The sequence below is a fragment of the Podarcis filfolensis genome, assembly GCF_964270895.1.
Source record: "Podarcis filfolensis genome assembly, chromosome: 5".
Taxonomy (NCBI): Eukaryota; Metazoa; Chordata; class Lepidosauria; order Squamata; family Lacertidae; genus Podarcis; species Podarcis filfolensis.
The window spans coordinates 35,879,320-35,904,842 of record NC_139608.1 but is presented as its reverse complement, the minus strand read 5'-3'; the positions used below and the strand labels follow the sequence as shown (position 1 = coordinate 35,904,842).

The window sequence follows — 25,523 nt, the reverse complement described above, 5'->3', positions numbered from 1 at the left end:
CAGGCTCAGGAATTGCATCCGAGTTCCCCTAAAACCCACACCACAGCTTCTCCTGTTTGAATTATGCCCATGGAAAAAAAGCATAACAGAATACGTCATGGAATTGAAGATCGTTGTGGATTTTGCAGGAAAGATCTTGCAAGTGGGATCCAGCAGGAGTTTGCTATCTAGCACATGGATCTGTCCTGTAGCATCTACACAGATTTTTTACTTCTAGCCTAACGTTTTCCCACAAGTGTTTCTCCATGGAATTTACCGTAGTCCAAAATCACAACCAGTGTTGTCTGCAGTGGGTTGACTGCTGCTGCATAAATGGCCAATGGAAAGACTAATCCCAATGAAAACATGAATTCATTGTAGTCAAAGGGAATAAGTTATCAGTTGTTGCAAACATATTGGTAACATTCTTGCTATATAAATAAGGTTCACCTTAAAAAAAATACACATACTCCAGACTGTATTGTATTCAACTAACTTTTACTTGACGTACACCCATTGGGATGAATGAACCTAAGTTAGTCATGGCCATTGATTTTAATAAGACTACTCAGAGTAAAGGTTAGTTAAATACAATGGTCTATGTGTGCAGGATGAATTTTCTGATGTTTAGATTTTTCACACTAGGACTAGACATCTTGAGGGATTTTTAGAAGATGTCCCAGTTTGCCACAATTATCAGAAGAATCTAGGGTAGATCCTCTCTCATTAAGATCTGTGAATGGGAAGTTCTCTGATGGAAGTGCCTTGATTTTATCTCCAAAGATAAGGCCTCCTCCTTCAATGGAATGACTTCTTTTTTTCTTGATGGTTAATCCAGAGTCTTGTCAAATTAGTTTAATCAGGCAAGAGGGGGGAAACTATATCTAATCCTTCTTAAAGAAACAACAGTTTTATTATTTTTAAACTTGGTGGAATCCTTAAATAAGTAAACTTTCATTATACAACATGGAATCCTATACAATGAAGTGGGTTGCAATGTTGAACAGGGTATCTGAGGGTCAAATTACCCATTACTTTATATGCATTTTTTAATTCAGTGATTGGGAGTTCACACACTTAAGAAAAACAAAAGCAGCAGTGGGTGCCCCAGTGCTATGGGCCTGGGGAGAAAGGTTTAATCATTTCCCCCATGTCATTTTCTTGGTAAAAATTACCCAAAACTGCTATTTGCTGCTACTTTTTATTTCAAATGTTCTCTTAACTTGTGCAGATACATTTATAGAACCCTGTAAGCAGAAGCTCTGCACAACAGGGTTCCCCCCCCCTGCCCCTGTGTGCCTCCACAGTGTGCGTGCGTGCATGAGTGAGAAAGAGAGAGAGAACCCTCTGAACAGCAGAGATATGAGGGGGGATTGTTCCATCTGGCAAGCTGATATGCTAGTAAAGACAGGACATTTGTAATATGCCACCCATTGGCATTATTGCTTCTCAACACATTAACCTCTAATACAGTCTTACTTACACTACTGCTGAGGAATAGTAACATGAATTCACATAGTAATATAGTTCATATTTATTTAAATGTAAAGAGCTTAAATATCATTAAATGCAAGATCTTAAACACTCACAGCAGTATATTAATTTGTATTGCAACAACTAACGGGGTGGCTTCATTTTTATGGCTAGGCCCCTGGTATCCTCTTGTAAGAAGGTTTGTTTCTTGTTCTGAACCCGAAGCCCTCATTTACCATTTTAATATCCCCATGCGCAGAAATATATTACTCTCCACACACTTAGCCAAAGGCATAACTTAGGCCAGTTGTGTGTACCAGGGCAGGAAATAATGAAGCTCTCTGTTTTCCATTATGTCCTCCTAGATTTGCTTACCATTTCTTTATTAAGTGGCAGGAACCAAAGATGGGAGCATTTATATAAACAAAGAAACCTCAAAACCTTGGTATAGCTGGCATTTCTCTTCTTATTTACCCCAAACCAGTTTCACTTACAAAAATTCTATTTTGGCAGGCGATAGGTTTAACATGCCCCCCATGGCAATTGAATTTATGGAAGTAAATCTAAGATAGTTAAGAAGGTCCCTGAGTTCTGAAAATACATTCCAGCCTTGTGTAATAAGGGTTTTGTAATGAACATGTACAGGAATGTTTGTGGTAGTGTGTAGCAGTATGTGGAAAGTGATGTTGCATTAGCTGAAAGCCCAAAATTACCTGGTCAACATTTTTGTTTCAGCTCTTTTATACAATCAAAGTACCACAAGTCTTCTGGGCCACTCGTTAAGTGCTCTGGCTTGACGGGAATAGTGGAACAGTTGTAAAAACGAACAAATAACGAGGCACAAGATGTATGAGAACTGACATGTGTGGCAAGGACACAACATTAGTTTTAATTTTGCATTGGATGTGGGTTCCTAGACGCCTCCAGATATTTAAGCATTGTTTTCTTCACTCTAAAAGGCACTTCAAGTACTCTGATTAATAGATTGGAATTGGTTTCCTGCTCCCCTATGAACAGCTTGTTCACCATGAAAGCTAATTTGTAATTTGAAAGTGTTACGGTAAAATCTGGGTGCGAGGCTGCTCTGCCACCCAGCTCATCGGACTAAGTCCGCGGGTCCCTGTGGAGGAAAATGAGCTCAGCCGGAGACAGGAGCAAGCTGCAGAAGATCCAAGTTTATTGCGCAACAGGTTCAAGGCGAGATTGAACAGCGAGAAAGGGGTGACATGAACTTTTGAAACTTCCCTCCATGTCCCAGAATACAGTGCAAAATACATCCCAGTTACATCATGAATACATTAAGAACGGACATAAATCGGACATCAAGAATCACAAGACAGAGAAACCAGTAGGAGAACACTTCAATCTCCCAGGACATTCTATACAAGATCTCAAAGTAGCTGTATTACTACAAAGGAATTTCAGAAATAGACTGGAAAGAGAAGCTGCTGAATTGCAACTCATTACCAAACTTAAAACCATGGAGAGACCTGGTCTGAACAAAGACATTGGATTCTTATCTCATTATACATGACAAAGCCATTTTTCACCTTCTCACCCCTTGCTTTTTCCTGTAAGACCTATTGCAGTCGTTAAGAGCCGTCAACAGGCTCATCTCAGCTATCTGCCAACCACCCATTCCCACCACCCTTCTGAGTAATACCCCTCCCCACCTTCTCACTATATAGAAGGATCTGGCAACTTCTGTTTCAGTGTATCTGACAAAGTGTGCATGCACACGAAAGCTCATACCAAGAACTAACTTAGTTGGTCTTTAAGGTGCTACTGGAAAGAAAAAAAATTTTTTTTTTTGTTTTGACATTAAGAAGAGGTTGGGTTACACAGATTACATCATGAATACATTAAGAAGAGGTTGGGTTACACAGGATTAACATATGGAGGGGGGAGGGGGGAATATGCAGAGCTGGAGATATGTGCAGATAAGCACATCCTGAGTACCGGTAATGAGAAGACAATGGTCCATGTATGCATAGTCTGCCACCTGGCATTGCCCGGAGGAAAGGCTTGGCAGAGTGATTTGACAGGATTAGGGTCTTGACACCTTGCTTGAGGGATTATGGAGGACAGGGGAGGTGTCATGGAGTCCTAGAGAAATTGAGCAAATTGGCACGTTGATTTTCTATGAATTTTATAGATTTTAGTCCCTTTTGACATTGACAATTGGAAATAAATGGATATATTGTAGCGAAGAAGAAGGTGAAGAAGACATGCCCCCCCCTCCATATCAGAAAGCAAATAGGAGTCCTGGACGAACCACCCTTATTCCTCCTTCAATAATTCTCCGATTGGCGTCTGATGTTTTCTCCTCCCCACACCCCCCACAAAACACACTGATATAGATTTGTTCAAAGCTCTTTCTGAACTTATCCCTGTAAGCAGTGTTGTGGTAATACCTTGAAAGAAAAAAAGGTGATGACAGCTGCTAATTAAATTGAGGAAGTTTTACAGTTCTGGCAGGTCTTCCAAATCCAGGAATGAGGGGTTGTTAAGGAAGCCTAAGGATGCATTTCACTTAAAAGAGTTCCATTGCTATTGCCACAAACTGTAAGGTGCTGTATACAAAAGACATGGGCCAGGTACAAAGGACATGGGCCTCTGCATGAGCTTCTGCATAGGAACATAGGAAGCTGCCTCATAGCACATCAGCAGATGTTCTCCAGGTCTTTCAGCCTTCCCCTTCCAGTGGCTGTCCCAAAATGTCCCGTCCCCCTCCAAGGTTGGTGCGAGAAAGGAAAACCAGCTCCCTCTCCAACTGCGTGTGGAAGTGCTTTGCATGCGTGTGCATGGACTTGTCTACAGGCCACCATGGATCTAATGTCCCCTAGGCTATTTTCTGAATATGAGTTGCAGGGAATCACAAGAAGGGACGGTGCTTTTGCACTCAGTCCTGTTTGTGGACTGCCTATATATATGCATCTGGTTAGCCAACATAAGAACAGGATGCTGGGCTATGATGGACTTTTGGTCTGATCCAGGAGGGTTCTTCCTGTGTTCATGTTCACTTTTAGTCATCTGGGCCCTAAAGGTGCTTAGAAACTGGTGGGGTATCTTGATTGTCCCCATCTGTCCTGCTCCCCATTTGTTTGCTGTGTACCAGGGCACCTGCAGTGAATCATGAGTGTGACCTAAGCTAGACCTGCAGGCAACATGTGAACTCGCACAGGCAACATCCCTGCAAAGTGATTCTCAAACTGAGATGCTTTGCTTTGCCGCTTCTTTTTCTTTTGCAATGACAAATTACGTTTCCAGCACTAGACTTTAGATCAGACTTGGGTACAGTGGCCTGGGAGTTCCCACAGTTTGTTTGTTTGTTTTTCCTATTAATTTTTTATTTTATTTTTTGCATCATCTTGTTCCAAGATGCAGGTAACAAGAGCGGAAGTGCCAGAACTGAGCTCTGCAACAACAACGAATTTGTGTGTCCAAGCGCCAACGTGAGCGTCCAGGCCGAGGACAACACCATGTGGGCAATAATGGTAGTTGCACAGCTGTTGGCAGGAATTGGGACAGTCCCCATCCAGCCTTTTGGGATCTCCTATGTGGATGACTTTGCTGAGCCAAACAACTCTCCCTTGTATATAGGTAAGTCCTTTCCCTGGGAAGGTGTACTACTGTAGCAGGGTTGTACCTTGCCATCCAGCTTACATTGCCATGCTATCCATGTCTTTGCAGCAGGCGGAGTGGGGAATCTGCTGTTTCGGAAATGTCTTTCCGTTGCTCGCACCGAAGAGCTGCTTCTGATGCAGCTCATCAGTCCTGCAATGAAAATTGCTATGTTGGAAGGACTTGACAAGTCATCCTTAGTGGTGTGACTGACATGGCTATGTTGAGAGTGCCAGTTTTTCTTTCTCCTCTCAATGTGATGGTGTTGGAGTGACTTAGGGGTGCACTTTTGTGCATGAAAACTGTAGTGTTTGCCGAAATGATTTCTTCTTCTAGGAGAGCTGAAGTAGTGCACTAAGAGTCACACATGGCCAGGCATTTGCTGGGGCTCATGCGCCCTGATCCTTGCCTGGATCCCACTTGACCCTAGTGCACCTCTAACAGCAGTATTGTAGCAGCCACCAAACCTCCTCCTCTAGCCCTGCTTGCGAGTGGACTTACTTAGCAACTGCAGCAGCAGCACTATAATGGGCTTGGAGGCAGAGTGGCTGCTTTTGCTCCAAGCCCATTACAGCACTGCCACAGAATAAGACCTCACTATCTTACTCCTGGTTGGGCTTAGCCAGCAGCAGCGCTTGGTCACCCCTCACGAGAGGGAAGTCAAGGCTGGTGGCTGCAGCAGCAACACTATGGGGGTCACGTGGCTGTAGATACCTCTGCAGCGGAGTGGGGTAGGCCGGTCAGTGCTGGGGGCCACAGAGTGCTGCCTGCTCAGAGTCCCTCAAAATCTGGAGCTTCACCTGTGTAGGTAGAAACTGTAGTAGGAGATCACAGAGAGAAGTCATACTGCCAGTGCTGTGGGGCAGTTTTGGTGCATAGCTGTCAATGTTTCCCTTTTTTTAAAGGGAAATTCCCTTATTCCGAATAGGATTCCTTGCAAGAGAAGGGAAAAGTTGACAGCTATGTTTTGGTGAGTTTTTTAAATTTTTATTTTCAAAAGAGGGCAGAGCTGGATTCAATTGTTAATTTTTTATTTTATTTTATTTTTGGCATGAGAAATTCTCACCACCACCACCACCCAACCACCTTCCTATCATAGATCTTAAACCACTGATTTAAAGGGTAGGATGTTATGTGTAGGATGTTCGAATCCCCGCGGCGGGGTGCGCTCCCGTCGCTCGGTCCCAGCGCCTGCCAACCTAGCAGTTCGAAAGCACCCTCGGGTGCAAGTAGATAAATAGGGACCGCTTACTAGCGGGAAGGTAAACGGCGTTCTGTGTGCTGCGCTGGCTCGCCAGATGCAGCTTGTCACGCTGGCCACGTGACCCGGAAGTGTCTCCGGACAGCGCTGGCTCCCGGCCTATAGAGTGAGATGAGCGCACAACCCTAGAGTCTGTCAAGACTGGCCCGTACGGGCAGGGGTACCTTTACCTTTACCTTTATGTTATGTGTATTTTGTAGGGGGACAAACCCAGCTTTCTACCCCATTTTAGTTTCTGTTCCACTTTCTTCCTCCAGCTTCTTTCTAGCATTATCGTCCCGTCCCCCCCAGAGTCAGAGGCCCCTCTAACAACTGTTGGGGGCTGTCCAAGACACTAGCAGCTTCCCAGTCCTGAAGAGGTCCTTGGGCGGCACAGCCCATTTGGGCTGCTCCTGCTCCTCTGCCAAGAGTGGGGCCAGCTTCCAGCACCAGAGGCAGGGGGACAAAGCCCTCCGCTGGTGCTTGCAACTCTAATGTTTGATGCAGTATCCTGTTGCCACTGGCGCAGAGGACTGGCCTGCAACTCAGAGAAGCCAGTGTGGTAGAGTGGTTAGAGTTTCACACTAGGACCTGGGAGATCAGGGTTTAAATCTCCACTCAATGCAATTATTATTAATAATAATAATCCAAAAAAACATTCAGATTTGGCAGCGGAATTCTACTCTTTGAGGCCAAAATGTGTTCATGGTTGCTTTTTGAAAGGAAACTCTCCCATCCCACAATAGAATTCTGAATATCTCCATAAGAACAAAATGATAGCTTGCGGGATCAGGCCACTGGCCCATCTAGTCCACTATCCTGTTCTCACAGTGGCCAACCAGATGCCTGTGGGAAACCCGGAAGCTGGGCCTGAACACAAGAGCCCTCTCCCTTCTTGTGGTTTCCAGAAACTGGTATTTGGTATTGCTGCCTCCACTAGCCATTGATAGCTGTCTCCTCCCTGAATTTATCTAATCATCTGGTGTGGAGAGAAGCCCAAGACCTGGCTCTACCAGGATTTCAAATGCTTCTAGTCACCTCCTGCTATTATGTAAAACTAGGCCAAGAAGAAGTCTGAAATGCAAGGTGAAGGAAAAAGTGCTTCCTTCAGTTCCAGAATGCAAATGGTTTTATTTTTATTTTTTTATTGGCTTTGTTGGTGTTGGCCGTCCAAAGGTATTGCAAGAGTACTTATTACAGGAAAGGGGAAAGGGTCATAGAGGTCTGCAGGCACCAAGTACTGTAGATATCAGGGGTGTTTTCTGATAACGAGTTTCCCATCTGTCTTTGTAGATATGAAAAGAGAATCTAATTAGTAGATAATGTTCCTTTCTGGTGCAGAAGGGGGGAAAAACATAATAAGCATGATGATTAGCAAGCCATAAAAGATGGTTGAAATGAAACCACGGAGCTCAGTCATATTGGTAGGCAATAAATCACCGCTATCAGCACTCGACAATTTGGGCCACTGGGCTAGATGTTGTTTGGACAACTTGGCCTTGTGAATTGGCCCTGTAGTCCAAGGATGGGGAATTTGTGGCTCTCTAGATGTTGTTGGACTCCAGGCCCTGTCAGCCCCAGCTAGCATAGCTAATGACCATGGATGTTGGAAGTTGTCTTCCAGGCTCCCTGTCCATGATGTTATCAGAGAACTGGTAACATGAATGTGCTTCCTGGAAATTGTTTGAGAGCTGGAATACCCAGATTATCTGTGGCCCTTTCCTTCCAGAATGACCAGCTGATAAAGAACAGTCCTGTGAGCATAAGAAGTTACTGTATATTGTGTCAGGCTATTGGTCCATCTGGTCCAGCTCCCCTGGTCATCTCTGAACTGGATATTGCAAGGATTGAACTTTGGGCCTTCTTACGAGAGGCATCCTCCGTCCCACTAATTTGCGGTGCCTCCTACAACAGCAGCTCCTGTCTCCTGTTTCCCCCATCAGACTGTAGTCAGGAGACAGGGGCTGATAAAGTAAAGCTTTATTAGTTTTGGAAATGACAGAGTCAAATATTCCTTCACCACCCACTCCTCAAAGAATGATAGCCTTTCTGGAGGCAGTTTTTCCTCAACCCCAAGTGCTGTCTGGCAGGTGACTTCAATTGGCTTTAATGGAGCTTTGTGTTAATAAAGTAAAAAATAGCTCATTGTTGCTCCAAGGTACGTAATCAGTACTGTACTGTTTTGCTGACCTATAGCCAAGGGCAACCCTTCCCTACAAGCTCTGCTATCACAGCACATCAATATTGTATTTGAACTGTCCTTTTGGACTTTAGCAGTAATTCTGTTTGTGATTAGGCTGTAATTGACTTCCATGAGACTTCCTCATTTGAAGGTTTTTAAACATAGATTGGATGGCCATCTGTCATGGATTCTTTAGCTGTGATTCCTGCATGAAGCAGGTTGGACTAAATGACCATTTGGATCCCTTCCAACTCTACAGTTCTATGATTCTAAGTAGCCTAACTTTCCACAGATACTGTCCTCTGGTCTTTATAGGGCTATAGTGCTTAGAATCTTAAAAAACAAAACAAAAACAACCATGGTTGAATACAATTTCCAGAGAAAACACATACCAGCAGAATATGGCAGCATCTGCAAAATAATGAAAAATCTAAGCTTTCATTTTTGCAAAAGAGCACTGGGAGGAAACTATAATAAAAACATTGGCATCTTCTGCTAAATGCTTTAAAAACTTTGGTGGTTGGAACAGGAAGCTTTTAACCTTCCCATTGTCAATACTTTCTCACTAAAGTATAGCTCCAGAACATTCCCTTTGGGTGACTCATCTCTCAAGGTTTTTGATGGCAATCCTACACACCAGCCTTCCCCAACCTAGCACGTCCAAATGTTTTGCTCTGCAACTCCCATCAGCCACAGCCAATGGTCAAGGCTGATGGGAGTTGTAATCCAGCAACATCTGAAGAGCACCAGGTTGGAGAGGACTGCTAAATACACTTGCCTGGGAGTGAGTCCCATTGAACTCAAGGGGAGGGTCATTTCTGTAGCTATATATAGGATTGCACTGTTTGAAAAAGTTATATATGCCCCAGAGTGGCTGGGGCAACCCAGCAAGATAGGTGGGGTATAAATACAAAATTTATTATTATTATTATTAATATTAATTAGAGCTCTTAACATGGGATCAAACAAGTAGTCTCTGTGCATTCCTGCACAAAAGTAAAGTAACAATTGTGCAAATTAATTTAAAAGTTTTTTTGGGTTAAGTGCATACTTTCTGTATTTATGCAAATCTCAGAACATTTCTTTGCTTGTCTCTTGTCTCTGTGTTTCTTCACCACAAGATTTTCATGTTTGAAATAAATGCCAGATGGAACAGCAATGCAGCCTCCCCCAACCTGCTGCCTTCCAGATGTTTTGAACTACAACTCCCATCAGCTGACTGGGGCTGATGGGAGTTGTGGTCCAAAGCAGGTTGGGGAAGCTGTTGAAAAAGATGTGTTACCATAGTCTTTATTTCACGAGTGTTGCTAGGATCCTGTCTGAACAGTAGCAGCTGCTTTTCATTCAATAAGATGTGTGGAATGCAGAAGTAGTATTAACTGTCTGATTGGTTTTCAACACCATTCATCTTCTTGTTCATTTACCACAAACACTGTGTGGTTTAAAACATGCTTTCGGAAGAAATAAAACATCATCAGAAACATGGATGCAATGTCACTCATGCACACTTGCTCATCCTCTTCTCTCTCTCTTTCAGCAATCCTATTTGCCATTGCAGTGTTTGGCCCTGCTTTCGGTTACTTGCTTGGTTCTGCAGCACTGCGGATATTTGTGGACTATGGGAGGGTTGACCTGAGTGAGTATCTGTTCTTGCTGAGGGGGGTATTGGACTCGTACACATTCACAGGTCCATCGTCTGAGCCACTTGATTATGGAAATTGAGTCATGGCCACACAAAGCACGCTACTGGTTCCCGGTTTTCTTTGAGGGCAGATTCTTGGTGTGTTGCTAGGTGACAGGCAAAGACATGACCTGACTACATACAGTTAGAGATTTTTCTGATATCCCCTACATACCCAAAGACCAACATCACCACATATTCTTATCTGCAGATTAAAAGTCCTAAAGCAGCAAAAGGTTTTCAGGTATTATTGGAAGAATGTTAGAACCACCACCACAAAGTAGTGGTTCAGTTGCCAAAGTCGTTGCCCCGTTAAGTGACCTGAGCATGCAGTGTGCAATGCTGTCACTTTACCCGGTCAGGAAGGCCAGAGCTTAGAGCTGGAGTGGGAGCTGTTGCTTCAGCAACAGAGCAGCTCAGAGTGGGCTGGGGGCTGGGAGCTCCATCCCTTTTGGGTTTTTGCTGATCTGAGCAGTGTATTTCCATGTGCTGCCCCTTCCTCCTGAGCAGCTTCACATGCTGCTGTCCATATAGTGACCCTGATGTTCCTGTCTGGCTTGCTATCTCCTGTACACCTGTGACTCTGGGGAAAATTGTCTGTGTGTGACTGTGAGTGCCAGCCAGGAACTCAGGCAGCTGGTATGAGGACCCCAGTCATGGGGCAGGGATGTCCAGATCTGATGGCTGATCATTTGCAGTGTGGAGATCCTCTAGAATGGCTTCCTTTGCTCCTCACCTGATTTGCTCCTCACAGTGATTCAGATCCACTTTGCACAGATCACATAACCATGTTGGCAGGGAAGTATCCTGAATATGTGATGCTATAATGCATGTAGATGGAACTGTCTATAGAAACTAGATGGGTTTATCTCCGTGCATGCAATGAACTTCATGCACTATTGTTGTTCTGTGGCAGAGTATGCAGGTAATCTGGAATGCAGGTAATCTGGCTAGATAGCTTTGGGCAGGCCATTCTCTCCATCTTTGCTTGCCCCCCCCCCCGATCTACACCATGGTGCTATTTCTTGCTTCACATATATTGCCTGTCATTGGGGTGGGGGTGGGGCAGGGTGATGACAGTCTAGGGCTGTTGCATCACAAATTTGCTTTGTACATCTGAAAGAGCAGTGGACTCAGAAGACTGCTGCCTTAGGGTTGATCACTGTTTCTACCTGTTCTCTCCAGCACCCACCCACCGTGCAACAGAGGCTTTCTTCCTATATCCGTGTCTCTGTGCTAAAGAATTCTCCTGCATTGCTTCCAGGCAATTGGAGATAACAGAATGATACCTTGTGGAAGATAAAGAAAAGAAGTGAGAAGAGAGGACGGAAATGACAGCGGGTTTCTTTTGCATGTAGACAGGCAGCTTTAATTACCCCTTTGTGGTCACCGCTTGATGATGTCGCCCAGTCTTGAGTGGGCCGGTCACGTCCAGGGAAGCTGAGCCATTGTTTTTGCCGGGCGTGGGCTCTTTCTTTTGCCTGCACACTCTTTAATCCTGAAGGGCAGGAAGTCTGGGCTGAGGAGCAAAAGGCTGGAGATGGCTGTTTATTCCTTCCCACTCGTTAACAATGTGGAGAGACACTTTCTATGCCAACCCCAGTGAAGCGTGGGCTCCTTTGAGCAAGGCCTCCTGCCTGGAGGATGTCCGCTCTCAAAGTGGAATGACTCGGCGTCTCTTCTCCAGAGTCCCTGGAGAGCGTAGACTCCAAAAGCCAGGCTCATTAAGACGGCTGCTCCACGGGGATCAGTGGCTGGGCTAGTGCCTGACTCTCTGCCAGCAGAACTCTGCCCAGCCTAGGAACAATGGGACAGGGTAGTCTTTCCAGGAAGAGGGCAGCTAACATTTCCAGCTCCCCTGTCTGCACAGACTGCTGGGGAAACAGTTTCAGCAGGCCTTAGGCGTCTAAAAGGAAAGAGGGTTGGTTTCTCTAATTAACTTTGTAATCGCACAAATGAATTGGATGTGCCAGCTCCTTCCTTTAACCCCATATCTTGGCTGTCACCTGCTTAAAGCCTTCCCTCCCAAGAAACACCTTCCGCAGCACAGATGCTCTTCGGTTTCCACTGTGCGTTCCTCACCAAATGCTTGTGCTTTCTCAAACTTCAGAGGGATTGTGATCTGAAGTGGCAGCAGCTTTCCCAATGAAGTACAGTGGTACCTCAGGTTACATACGCTTCAGGTTACATACGCTTCAGGTTACAGACTCCGCTAGCCCAGAAATAGTGCTTCAGGTTAAGAACTTTGCTTCAGGGTGAGAACAGAAATCGGGCTCCGGCGGCGCGGCGGCAGCAGGAGGCCCCATTAGCTAAAGTGGTGCTTCAGGTTAAGAACAGTTTCAGGTTAAGTACGGACCTCCGGAACGAATTAAGTACTTAACCCAAGGTACCACTGTATCATCGGGGAGAATGTACCCTGTTTTCACGAACTGTAGCAGTTGTGGTCCCCCAGGTGTTGCTGAACCACAATTCCCACCAGCCCCAGCAAACGTGGGGAAGGATGAAAGGAGTTGTAGTTCTGCGACATCTGGAAGGCCACGGGTTCCCTACTCCTGAACTTACAGCTACTGGTTTTTAGAGCAGAGCTTCCTTAGGTGGCAAACCTCTGATTTATCCCAGTTTAGTGAAATGGCGGAACTATCAGTCTTGTGCCAGGCACTGAGATCTGAATAGCTACAAAAAAATGTCTCCAGCCAAAAATAAAAAGCTCCAGTATTGAGAGACTCAATACAGCAACAAGAAAGGAGCACAGCTCTGGTGAGGCAGCATTGCCGCTTTTTGTAGGAATCCTGAGCAATATTGGATGTGCCCTTGAAGGTGATTGATCACATGGGAAGATGGATCCCCCAGTCCTGGAGATATTTGGGGATTAGTGATATCTAAAAGAACATGAATGATATTAATTACCTACCAGACTTTTAGAAGACATCTGAAGGCAGCCCTTTTTAGGGAAGCTTTTAATGTTTGATGCATTACTGTATTTTAATATTTTGTTGGAAGCCTCCCGGAGTGGCTGGGGAGGTCCGGCCAGATGGGCGGGGCATAAATTATTATTATTATTATTATTATTATTATTATTATTATTATTATTATTAATTGAGGCACTAGGTCAGGCCCCATTCGCTAAAGTGGTACCTCAGGTTAAGTACAGTTTCAGGTTAAGAAAAGACCTCCAGAAAGAATTAAGTTCTTAACCCAACGTACCACTGTACCAGGAAGTGGACTCACGAAGCTCTTTTTTAATTTCTCCATCTCTTTTCAGAGGATGTGCAGTTGGTCCCAGGAGACCAGCGCTGGATTGGAGCCTGGTGGCTGGGACTCCTCATTGCCTCGGGCTGCTTGGTGCTCACGTCCATTCCCTATTTCTTCTTCCCCCGGTATATGCTCAAAGGGAGGGTAAGTGTCTCTGCTGGTGGTGAAGAGAAGGGCAACCCTTTCCAACTACAACTGTTGAGGGCACAGTCAAGAGGCAGTAGGGCTTTTCCAAAGTGATTCGTGAACCCTTGCAAGGGAAAAATTCCTCTGAGGAACCTCTGTTGTTCCAGAGGGGAAGTCTCTTTGGCCCACTGGGAAGATGAAGAAGGCAGGGCTGTCCTGGATTGGGCCTGTATTTTTCTATTTTAAACCATTTTCCTCTTAGGTAACTCTTGTCTCATCCCCTATTTCTGTACAACAGTTTTTTGATTTATTAATTTGGGCTCTTTAGGTGCTACAATAATCATTGAAGAAAAGCCTGCCTGCATGGGTTTGGCCTGCATGACTTCCAGTGTAGGATCTGTACACTGCAAACACATTATTCCACTGGGGAGAGCCTCTTGCTGTTGATAGAAGCATAACACCTTAAATGCCTGCCTCGCCAACAGTAAATACACAGGGGATATGCTGAGAGTGGACCTCAAAACAATCAAGGCTGGAGCATTTGGGCAGAGAGGTATATTACCTTATTCTAGCCTGCCTTGTGTCTAAAGAATGAGCAACAAATTGAAATGGAAAAACTCTATTTAGGGTTGCCATTCCATAGCAAGGAAGGCAGCATGTAAATACTCCCCGTGTGTGTGTGTGTGTGTGTGTGTGTGTGTGTGTGTGTATTTAAAGCCATTAACAAAGATGTTGGAAATACTATCAAGCATCCCAGTGTTCGTCTTTGTCTTGCATATTCAGTATAGCTCTGACACCTTTCCTTACTTTGAAATACAGTAAGAGGGGAGAAATATGCATCCTCATCTTAATCTCATATGAAGGCTTTTATAGTGTGTGTGTGTGTGTGTGTGTGTGTGTGTGTGTGTGTTTTCCCTTTTCTGTTATTACCCTTCATGGCAGCAGGAGAGCAGTTAATCATAGAACTGTAGAGTTCAAGGGACCACGAGGGTCATCTAGTCCAACTCCCTGCAATGCAGGAATCTTTTGCCCAATGTGGGGTTTGAACCCCTGACCCTGAGATTAAGAGTCTCATGCTCTCTAACAGATGAGCTTTTTCAGTATCCCTCTCTGTAGGTGGACATAGCAGGCACCCCAAGCAGAGGGTTATGATACAAAAAGTAGCTCAAGAGCCGCCCCTAAAGTGTTCCAAACACTTTGTAAATCAAGAGGCAAAAGTTCTGCCATAGCTTCCCTTCGTATTCCTCAAGTCAGTGTTCAAAATGGGGGTAAAGGTTTCAGCCTTGGCAATAGCCAAATCAAAGAAAGCTGTATGGAAGCAGGTGGAATGTCATTTGTATTGTGGGCAAGGTCAGTTTTTTTCCAGATGAGCCTGACTTTTTTTTTGTTTCTTGCCTCAGTCTTTTTTGCTGTCACTGTTATGCTCAGAGAAGAACATGCACACACCCCACAATAATTTCGGTTTTGCTTTTGCTGGGCCTGCTCCCAGGATCTGCATCCTGTTTCATGCTTGTTCTGCATGCTCAGGGCCTTGTTTCCAGAGGACAAAACGAACCATCACCATCCTGTTCACACAAAAAAAACATTCTCTTTGCTTCTGTCCCAGCAGGCAGAATATGAGGTGGACGTCCTGAAGAAGATTGAGAAGGCCAAGGCAGAGGAAGGATCACTGGTAGAATTTACCAAAAGTAAAGGCTTTTCTTACCAACTTTCAGCTTTCAGGCTACACTGCAAAAAACGGAACTGTTTAGAAATACAAGATCCCTTAGCACCCACACCTGTATCCTTATCTTAGCTAGCAGCTGTGTATGATTTTGTTATTTTGATGTTCTCCTGAAAGGCTTCTTGGCTGCAGCCTCTGCTGCTTTTGTGCAAAGCTCATCAGTTTAGCTACATATGACCATGCTGCATATTACAAGAAGGAAGAATCAAACAACCTTTCTGGAGCAAACCCAGGCCCTATCTAGTCCAGCCTTCCGTTTGGCAGTGGCCAGCCAGCTGCCTCCGAGAAGCCCCTAAACAGGACATCAGGTTGTTCTCCAGCAACTGGCATTTCAGAGGCATGTAGCCTTTGGACCAGGACATAGCCCATAGACAGAATGATTTGTAGCCATTGATAGCATTCTCTTTTTACAAAAGATATTGTTAATGTAAACCCACTGCAGTCTGTTTTTGATATGTAACCCTTCCCTAAGCATTTAGCGGAAGGCCAGTTAAGAACCTAAATCAGTCCAGCCAAGGCATGACTGACTTTAGAAACAGAAGCCAGGTTTGACATGCCTTAATAGTCTGGCCCAATGGGAATAGAATTCCACGGGACTTTTTGGTGTAACTAACATTTATGATAGGGTAAGATATGCGACAACAAAGGAAAGGGCCTCTTAGGTACTAGCGTCCTATCTATTGAATGCTGTTCCCTACAAAGCAGGAATGAGGAGCCTGTGCCTGGTGGACCACAACTCCCAGCTAGCATGGTCCAGCAATATTTGGAAGGCCACAGGTTCTCTATCCCTGCTATAGAGACTCACCTGGCACCGTACACCGCAGTGCTTTTGGTGGTAGTCGGAAACTCTTTTGTACACCCATGTATTTTTAAAATGTGTATGTTTTAAGAATCTCTTTATTTTCCCCTTATAGGCTTATTGTTGTGTTTTGTGCTGCATCTAACCAATTTTGAACCAGCACGACCATTTTAAATGGAATGAAGAGCATGATAAAAATGTGTTGAATAAATGGAATCGTGAGAGTGTTGTTGTTGTTGTTTTAAAGCATGCTCTCTGTTGCTCATGCAACTGGTGAAGCCCTCTGTATGACTGACTTGTTCCTCTGTTTTTGCCTTCAGAGTTTCCCCAAGGCTTCCTGAGGCTGCTCCTCAATCCGCTCTTCATGTTCCTGGTTTTGGCTCAGTGCAGTTTCTCCTCAGTCATTGCTGGCCTCTCCACCTTCCTCAACAAGTTCCTAGAGAAACAGTTTGGCGCCACCTCTTCCTATGCAAACTTCCTCATTGGTGAGGGAATGGCAATGCCTCTTGACTAATCATGATTTTTACTTATTACAGCCCAAACCTTCTCAGAATAAAGTTATAGCCAGGTTACGTTCCTCAAGGCTTTGGAGCCAGTCCTTCTTGGTATCATACCAGCTGGCAGTCCAATCTGATGGGAGGAGGACAGGGTAGGGCAGTCAAAGGCAACTAGGCAATCATTGGCTACCTCTCTAGTCCTTGGGCCACTCATGGAAAGAATGGGTGCCCTTTAACCACACCAGGCAATGAACATTACTCAGGAGTCAGGGCAGACTTTGGTTTGGCAGAGCTCTAAATGTTTGTGGGTGTTGGAGTCGTGGAGTCAAAAATAATTTAATTAAGGAAGTTGCTGTGGGGCCTTCTGCAGTTGGACAGTGTTTGTGTGGGCGACGGTCAAGCATTTCCATCTATCCTGGTTGTGAATCTGCTCATTGTGCTTCCCTTTTCTATCTCTCTGTGTATGTATGTATGTATCTGTATACTACAGACTGTATACTACAGTTAAGTGATGAAACCAAACTCTGCTTGGATAGACCCTTTGAGATAGGCAGGATAAACTAGCACCCTTCTAAACAAGCTGAGGGCCCTGCAGCATGGGCAAACAGTTACATAATTCAAAAATGCAACAAAAGCATTCTGAAACTAGAAGGAAACACTCCTTCTATCTTGAATCCTGCCTGTAACATGGGACAAAGCTATGCTGGAAGCAGGAGGTGTCCTCCATCCCCTAGTGTGGAGGCTGACCTTAGTTGCCCAGAACAAGTACACTTTTTCTGAATTACAAACATGAAATCATTGCAACTGGTCCTTATATGCAGGATTCATGCAGACCCTCACAAGGAGGATGCTTCCCTTGTAGGAATCCCATTGCATGTGGAGCAGCCCCTGAGATAGTGGCCAGGACTCAGTAGGAGTGACTCTGTGTTGGCCTTGCCATGCAAAATGGAGTACAGTTCTATTCCAGCTGTAAGATTGACTTCATGCTTTTGCTAAAAAAAAAAAGTTGTTTTCAGTTACAAACCACTGTCTCCCGTTGCTTCCTCTCCACCTCCCCTTTTTTTGCAGGATCTGTGAACCTTCCTGCAGCTGCCCTAGGAATGCTGTTTGGAGGCCTTGTCATGAAGCGTTTTGCTTTCTCCCTCAAAGCCATCCCACGGTTTGCCATCAGTGTGCTCCTCGTCTCCACACTTTGCTGCCTCCCTCTGTTCTTCATGGGTTGCTCTACAGAGAAGATAGCAGAAATTTATCCAGACAGGTAACGTGTTCCGCTTTCCGTTAAGCACCGTGGGGTGGGGGTGGGGAATTAGTATTTAGTGCAGGGGTGGGGGACCTGCGGCCCTCCAAAGATGGCTGGACCACAACTCCCATCAGCCCCAACTAGCATGACCAGTGATTAGGGATGATGGGAGTTGGAGTCCAGCAACATCTGGAGGGACACAGATTCACCATCCCTGACTTTGAGTCATCCACTCTAAAATCATGGGTGTGCAGATTTCCCCCTTCACACTTTCCTTTGATAAACCCCAACAATTGCCACTGAATCATTTCTTCCTCCTTTCTATTCTTTCTATTCCCCATGGTATTTCAGAGAGCGGGGAAGCTGAGTGGTAGAAAATGTTATTGGCACATTAAAAGAGACTGACTCCAGGTCACCTTCCATATAAAAGACTCTCAGGGCTTCCAAGGCTATGGAATTTCTCTAATTGAGGTCTCAGAGAGCTGATGGGGGTCAAAGTGGACAAGGTTTGTCTAAATGGCAGCTCTCAATATTGTACACATCCAATGTGATACTGACCTTGGATCGTACTTTGCACCTAGAATGTTTCCAGTTTTCATTCTCGTTTTCTTTTGACTGGCTTTTTTTGTCTTTGTTCTGCTTTGGGTGTTCAATGGTGGGTTCCCCCCGCCCTCTTTTTACTGGTAAGACTCAGCTCAGGTTGATTCCTCCAGGCATCAAATGTTTTCCCACCCAGATACGTGAGTGTTTTGTCTGCATGTGCGTGTGAGTAATAATTACGACCAAGTTCACTGAAAAACCTTAGACGTATCTTGGGTGGGTAAGTCCTAGGCAGGAGGCCAGACTTCCAAGTGGCAAGAACTCAACAATAACAGACTGGAAAACAAAGGTTAATCACCCAATGCATTAAAAAAAAAAGTATCTTTCACCCATCTTCTTTAATTTCGTTTTATTTTGCCTCTCTTTTTCTGGCAGGACATCAAGTTCCCCAGGACAGGCTCAATGCAACAGGATGTGCTCCTGCTCAGACTATCTCTTCCACCCAGTCTGTGGAGATGATGGCGTGGAGTACCTTTCTCCCTGCCACGCTGGTTGTACCAGTTTATTCAGTAATTCTTCCACAGCCAGTGTTAAGGTACGTAGCAGTACTGATGGAAAACTCCAGGGGCTGGTTAGAGGATCTGGAATGCTGAATGTCCACTCATCTTAATGGCCTCAAATCTAAATACAGTGGTACCTTGGTTTACAACCATAATCCGTTCTGGAGGTCCAGTTGTAAACCAAAACAGGTTGTAACCCAAGGCGCACTTTCGCCAATGGGGCCTCCCCCCCAAAATTGGTTGTAATCCCAAAAAATGGGTTGTAATCCAAAAAAAGGGACACGCACTTCCGGGTTTGACATGGTTGTAATCCAAAGCGGTTGCAAACCAAGGTACCACTGCCGGGCTCAACATACAGAGGTGTTGCTAGAGCTTTGGGCTCCTGAGCCATTGAGTTATACTCAGCATCAGCTCCAGTTAGCCTACCTGTTGAAAACAGTGACTTAGCAGGGAATCCATAGCTCTGTTGGAGAACACAGGCTCCGCAGGTTCAATGCCAGACATCCCCAATAAAGCAGCATCTTGGGAAAAGCTGTGTCTGAGAATTTGAAGCACTTCTGCCATTCAAAGTTGATAACAGAGTGGGTAAATGGACCACTGGTTCATTTGATTGCTCCACTAGTAAGATGGTCTGGTATTACATGGTCTTCCGAACACAATCCAGGTTTTGACCTATAATGGCTCATGCCCCACATCTTCAAGAGGAAGCCTGATGTACCACCCCAATACTTAAGATCGCCCTAAAGGGCCCTCTTAATAATATCACCAGTATATCATTGGCATGTCACATACACAGCCAAAATATGACCATCTGTTGGAAGCCTCTTATGTTCCTTGTCTCATTTGCTGCATTGCTTACCTGCTTGTGTCACAACCTTTTCTACGAGATGTTTGTGGTTGTTGCTGTTCTTGCAACCTAGGCTGAATCAATTTAGATCAAGTATTAGCACGTGTACTTTTTTTCATCTGTTCATTTACCTGTGTGCCCATATTCAAAGTATTGAGAACTGCCATAAGCTCTCAGGGGATTGGATCACAAGTTTTCAAACTGCACATTTGATTTTTAAAAGCACTGTATGAATTCTCAGTCACATTAGTGCAGTACTGCCTTCCTTCCACAAGCGTATTCCCACGCTCCCCTGATGACCAAATTGCTGCTCTGATTGACAGCGGCTTTCCAGGCAGATGGTTTTCACATTGCCTGCTACCCAAGCCTTTTAATTGGAGACGTCAGGAATTGAAACTTGTGGCCTTCTGCTTGCAAAGATCCTCTGCTCCAGCACCGGACCTTGTGGTCCCTCCCTGAACATAATGGATTCCCAGAAATGAAGTTGACTTTCTCTTCTGTTAATCCAACCAGATCTACACAAACTGCTCCTGTATCAAAACCAGAGATGGCCAGTCCTCAGCAAAGACTGGTTCCTGCCCAATCCGTTGTGCTTCTTTGCTGCTGCCTGTTATTTTCCTCATCTCCTTTGCTGCATTGGTTGCCTGCCTGTGTCACAACCCTCTCTACATGATGGTGCTAAGGTAAGTAGGCACAGTAGGGCAGAGTAGGGGAAAAGAAATTCATATTAACTCTTCCAATTCACATATCCTGCATGAATCGATATGCAAACCAAAAGATAACTCTCCTTCAGTATCCACACCTTTGGATTTTGCAGTGCAGTTTGCCATCTAAAGAATACATATGAAAGTGCAGGTAACTGTGAAAATAATGCACAAATGTCCATTCTTTTGCTGCAAAAATAAATGCTTGTGCTAGGCAAAATTGTGTGCCAATGCAAATATTAGGAGAAATTTTCATGTGATTAAAAAAATATCACAGACACATGGAAACTGGATGAATTAAATTCAAGACTGGAAAAATTAGAAACTGAAATTAACAGAGTCATCCATTTCTAACTGAGGGCCAGAGCACATTTCACTACACAAGAAGATAACCTCTGCAAGACTTACCTGTAATTTAGGGGATCCACAGGCTTTTATATTTATTTGTTCTCATATATTCCCCAACTTTCTCATCATAAAATGGTGACTCACAGGTACAAAAAAAAGAGGATTTTATATGTTGTAGTCTTGTTTGTGAACCACCCTGAGACCTCCGGGTATAGGGCGGTGTATAAAAAAATTTTTTTTTAAGGAATAAATATCCTAGAACCACAAAATATTAGTCAATTGCTTGTAACATCACTAAAGTGGAAGAAAATCTGCAGTCCCACATTGCTGTTTGAATATGTTTTAATAAGGAAGGTTAGCCTTCAGCTGGCCTCAGAATGTTTTACCTGCCACCACATGACAAGGATCTGATTTATGGCACGTGGGCAGGACATTTTCAGCTTTACCGTATGAAAGATCTGGCCGCTTTGAACCTTGCTGCATTGTATCATGAACCCACAGAACATCATCAGGCTTCTTAACTTTCTCCCAGAGCAATACCAACTAGCTTTTGAGCCAAAAGTATCTCATATACTGCATTTTTATCCTACTCAGGGTGGTGAATCCTGATGAAAAGTCATTTGCCATTGGAGTCCAGTTCCTGTTGATGAGATTGCTAGGTGAGTGTCTGCCAGGACCTGCAATACTAATAAATATGAACAGTCAGAAGTAAATCCTTCTGTGCTCAATGGGGCAATCTATGACCTTTTAAACTGTGTGTGTGGGAATGAATGGGAAATATTTACTGCATATATATCAAAGCATTGTATACAAGTTGATACGTCAGCAGGATTCTAAATAACATTTGCAATATTTTAACGAAAGATAGAATTAGATACGAATAGATGGAAAATTTAATTTGTACATGCATGAATTAATAATGAAAATAATGGAACCATGGAGAGGGTAGGGAAGAAAAGGGATTTAAAAATCCCATATTTTGATGTTGTATTGATTGTATAAAAAGTATGGAAAATGTTACAGTTGTATTTAAACTTTTCAATTTTTAAGATTATATGTTTGTTATTATTAAAAATTGATAAAAATATTTTAAAAAATAAACAATAAATTCTGTGTGTGTGTGTGTGTGTGTGTGTGTGTGTGTGTTACGGTGTTATGTATTTTTGTGTTTCTATATTGCAAACCACCCTGTGGTCCTCAGATGGAGGGTGGTGTAGAAATAATAATAATAATAATAATAATAATAATAATAATAATAATATACTAGCCAGAGCTAACTGTGAGAGATGCAGTGGGGAGATGCTTTGTCTGCAATTGAACCCTTTTGGTTCTCACCCTTTTTCTTTCTTTTAAAGCCTGGCTGCCAGCTCCTGCCCTCTTTGGCTTCCTCATTGACTCCTCGTGCATCTGGTGGAGGAAACAGTGCAACAAGAGCGGATCTTGCACGTACTACGACAATAACTTCCTCCGCAGCAGGTAACCCACCTGTATAGTTTATCTCCTGGGAGATGTAAAAAACCTGATGTGCGGTAAATCAACTCCCAGCAGTGCAGAGCAGATGCAAAACTGGGGCCAAGTTACATGTTACGTTAGCTCCGCATCTATGCCCATTAAGTTCAGTCCCACCCCCCAACCCCACACAAATTGCCAGTGCAGACAGATATGCTTTGGCTAGGAGTTTTTTTCCTAATGCAAATTGCTGGCACGAGGGTGTTCAAGTCCTCCACCCTCCAAGCTAGACTCCTCTTCCAAATCGTTCCACCACCCCATGGCATGCTTGGCAGTTCATGTTCAGAAAGCCACCTGCACTTAGCGCATAGATCTGGAGCTGAAGCACTGTCTATTTTAACCCTTAGGAATCAATAGGGCTGAAGGGTCAGCAAGGCAGCTCCCTGCTTGTAATGTGGCTTTGTTTATCTTGGCGCCCATGGCTGCAGTTATCCCTGCTGACAGCTGTTTGTCAGGCTTGCTTGGTTGCTGCCTGAATCCTCACGTCCTCTCCACCCTGCGTTCCGATTCTTGCTCTCTTAACCTGCGTATGCAGCTGCATGATGCTGAGCCTTGAGGCTGTGATTTAGGAAGAAAAACTCCCTGCTTAACCTGAGAATTACGGAATGTATTGTTTTCATGGGAGACCCAATTATCTGAGCTCCTGAGGCCATCAATACGTGAACACATCTTGGCATCCTCTACGTGGTTCTTGGTTTTTTTCTTTAAAAAAATAAAATCCTTTTGGAAAGACTTACATGACTCAGGTCTACGGACCAGACTAGAGCACCAGGAATTCCCCCTGTGCCTACACCCTAGGAACCCTGCAGTCATTCCCTTTCCTTTGAAGAGAAATTTCCATATCAGTGGCTAAGAGAGGACCCCTTCACCCAGAGGAATGTTGCAAAGGCTTTTCTCTTGGATAGATGGGTATTTGCCAACAACAAAATAGGATTTGCACATATGTGCCACTGACACCCAGTGGCATCAGAGAGCTGCCTCTGCTGAAAATAATAATTTGAAGCGGTGCCAGGCAATAATGAAGCGCTTCTTGTTGTGGCTGTCAAATCTGTAGTGGCTGTTCATCCCTCAAGGGAGGAGAGTGATTATTGTGGGAGAAAGACCCCCCCCTTTTATTTTATTTTATTTTGAGGCTAGGAAGTCTGGCTCCAAGATTTAAACTGGAGGAGAAGGGATTTCTCTCCACAATTCCCAGACTTCCTGCTTTCATCATGGGTGCCATGCTCCCGCATGGCTCTGACATCTGCAAACCTGCCCAAGCAAAAGTAATTTTTAAAAAGGCACCCCCCCACACACACAAAATGGGGAACTTGACTTCAGCATAGAGAAAGCAAAGATTGAATGCGCTTCATTGGACAGCCCCAGTCAGCTATTCTCTGCTGTTGGTGCTTAAAGGGCAAAGGTGTGCAACTCCCCACCTCGCTCCTGCCCTCCACACACCCAATGCCAGAAACGTCCTTTTCATGCAACTGCATGCATGTGTGAATTTGTCTGAAGTTTTCTAGAATCCAACTTAGCAGTCTGGGTACTTAGTCTACTAAGGTCCTATTACCATTCCACTTGCGTCCCTGAGGACTCAGTCTGTTTCTGGGTGCCTTTCTAAAACAGAAGGTTGCTTTCATCTCGAGGTCTGTTCCATTCAAGTTTCACTGTGTCCGCCTCCTGCTTCTCTTTTCTCTTTGGCACAGATACCTAGGCCTCCAAGTGGGTTACAAAATCATTGGCATCCTTCTCTTAACCGTCATCGGCTGGAGGGTGACGAAGAACAAGGAATACAACGTGCAAGACAAAGCTGCTGGCCTAGTATAGCGCCGCAACCAGACCCATCTCAATGGCCATTTAGTTCCATGCCTGTATTTACTAACAATACTCGGCCTTTGTGCCTTTTGTTTTTTTTTAAATAAAAATAAAACTGTAAGGGAACCATTTCATATTAGCAGCTGGACTTTTAGAACTCTGCATTATCAGCATCTGCTGTGGGTAGCTCAGCTTAAAGGGACATGTTGTCAAATGAAGAACAAACAGGACTCTCAGTGACCAAGCACCTAATCAGTGTTAAAAAGAGCCAGTGCAGCCGGCTAACCTTTTCAAGAGGCAGCTGCCTTGAAAATCTCCCCAGGCCTCGGAAAGAAAAAGGGGCAGCCAGCAAATTACAGCGAGGAAAGCCATCTTTGGGACTGAGAGTACGCACTCTGCAGCCCCCGTGACAGGCTCAACATGTGGAGGATTCTTCTGAGGAGATAGGTCAGATGGGTTGGAGGAAAAGCAAGCAGGTCCTTTGGAAGGGAATGGCACACAAAAACTGATGAAGTTAAGAGAACCATGTAAATAGCATTTGAAGTTGGTGAGGAGCGACCATTTTTGTTTGCCAGCGCTCCCTGTATGGACCGACTCCAGCAAGCATGTTACGTTATGCCAGGATTGACCAAGGTATGGAACAAGGAGGAGGGGCGGGAATTACAACTCTGCTTGGGCCAGCTCACTTTCGTGCCTTCTCTCTTCTCCCCTCTCCTCCGTTACACAGGTAGAGTGGACGTAAATTCCACTCAATGTATAAAGTTAGTTGTTGTGATATATATATTGAATTTTTAAATAAAATCAACTTCCCCTGATTTCTTCACGCTTTTTATTGTTCTCTATTTATTTGTGTATGTGTTTGAAGGAGTAGACTCCTAGCGTTCTCCTTGCCTCCAGGCCTTTCCGTTGCCATAGTGATGCCACGTCTGATCTTGGGATACATGGAATGGAGCTTATCAAAATTTCCATTCAGCGAATCCTCTCTAAAACAGATTGGCTTGTTTCAAATACAGGAAATTGCATCATATCTGATGATGAAAGTACCTCAGTTTCTTTATTTTTTAAATGAAAATACCTTGTGTTTCATTACTTTGCCCTCCGAAAAGGGGGAGGGGGGAGAATTTGTTTACATTTTTAAGGCTCAAACAAACCAACATCTTTAACATCTCTGATTTATGGTAGATTAGGTATATTGAAATTTACCCATTATAAACCAAAGTACCACTGGGTGGCACTATAACCTTTTTAGCTCACAGGTCTACTCTGTGAGATAATGTTCAAGAGGCACTGGAAGATGCAAGGCATTACAGTGGAAGGCGGGGAGCTGTGTTGCCGCTGGTCTCCTCCCTCCCTGCCAGGACACAGGCCCAGATCTGAGGGAGGAGGTATCAGTGACATACCT

General features: G+C 44.4%; 1 protein-coding gene across 2 annotated transcripts in view; it reads left to right on the top strand.

Annotated features, from left to right (window-relative positions):
* The window catches only part of SLCO2A1 (solute carrier organic anion transporter family member 2A1), a 57,713-nt gene extending 32,777 nt beyond the window's left edge, over window positions 1-24,936 (top strand). The window contains exons 4-14 of one of the 2 annotated variants that reach the window (XM_083616287.1): window positions 4,834-5,055; window positions 10,036-10,134; window positions 13,442-13,575; window positions 15,167-15,245; window positions 16,400-16,564; window positions 17,645-17,834; window positions 18,792-18,951; window positions 20,277-20,446; window positions 21,410-21,474; window positions 22,171-22,291; window positions 24,013-24,936. In XM_083616287.1, coding sequence (XP_083472413.1) covers window positions 4,834-5,055; window positions 10,036-10,134; window positions 13,442-13,575; window positions 15,167-15,245; window positions 16,400-16,564; window positions 17,645-17,834; window positions 18,792-18,951; window positions 20,277-20,446; window positions 21,410-21,474; window positions 22,171-22,291; window positions 24,013-24,133 — 1,526 coding nt within the window. In that variant the 3' untranslated portion in view covers window positions 24,134-24,936. Of the gene's footprint in view, window positions 1-4,833; window positions 5,056-10,035; window positions 10,135-13,441; window positions 13,576-15,163; window positions 15,246-16,399; window positions 16,565-17,644; window positions 17,835-18,791; window positions 18,952-20,276; window positions 20,447-21,409; window positions 21,475-22,170; window positions 22,292-24,012 lie in introns of both variants that reach the window. The other variant, XM_083616286.1, reaches the window with a different exon arrangement.
* Window positions 24,937-25,523: the final 587 nt, after the last annotated feature.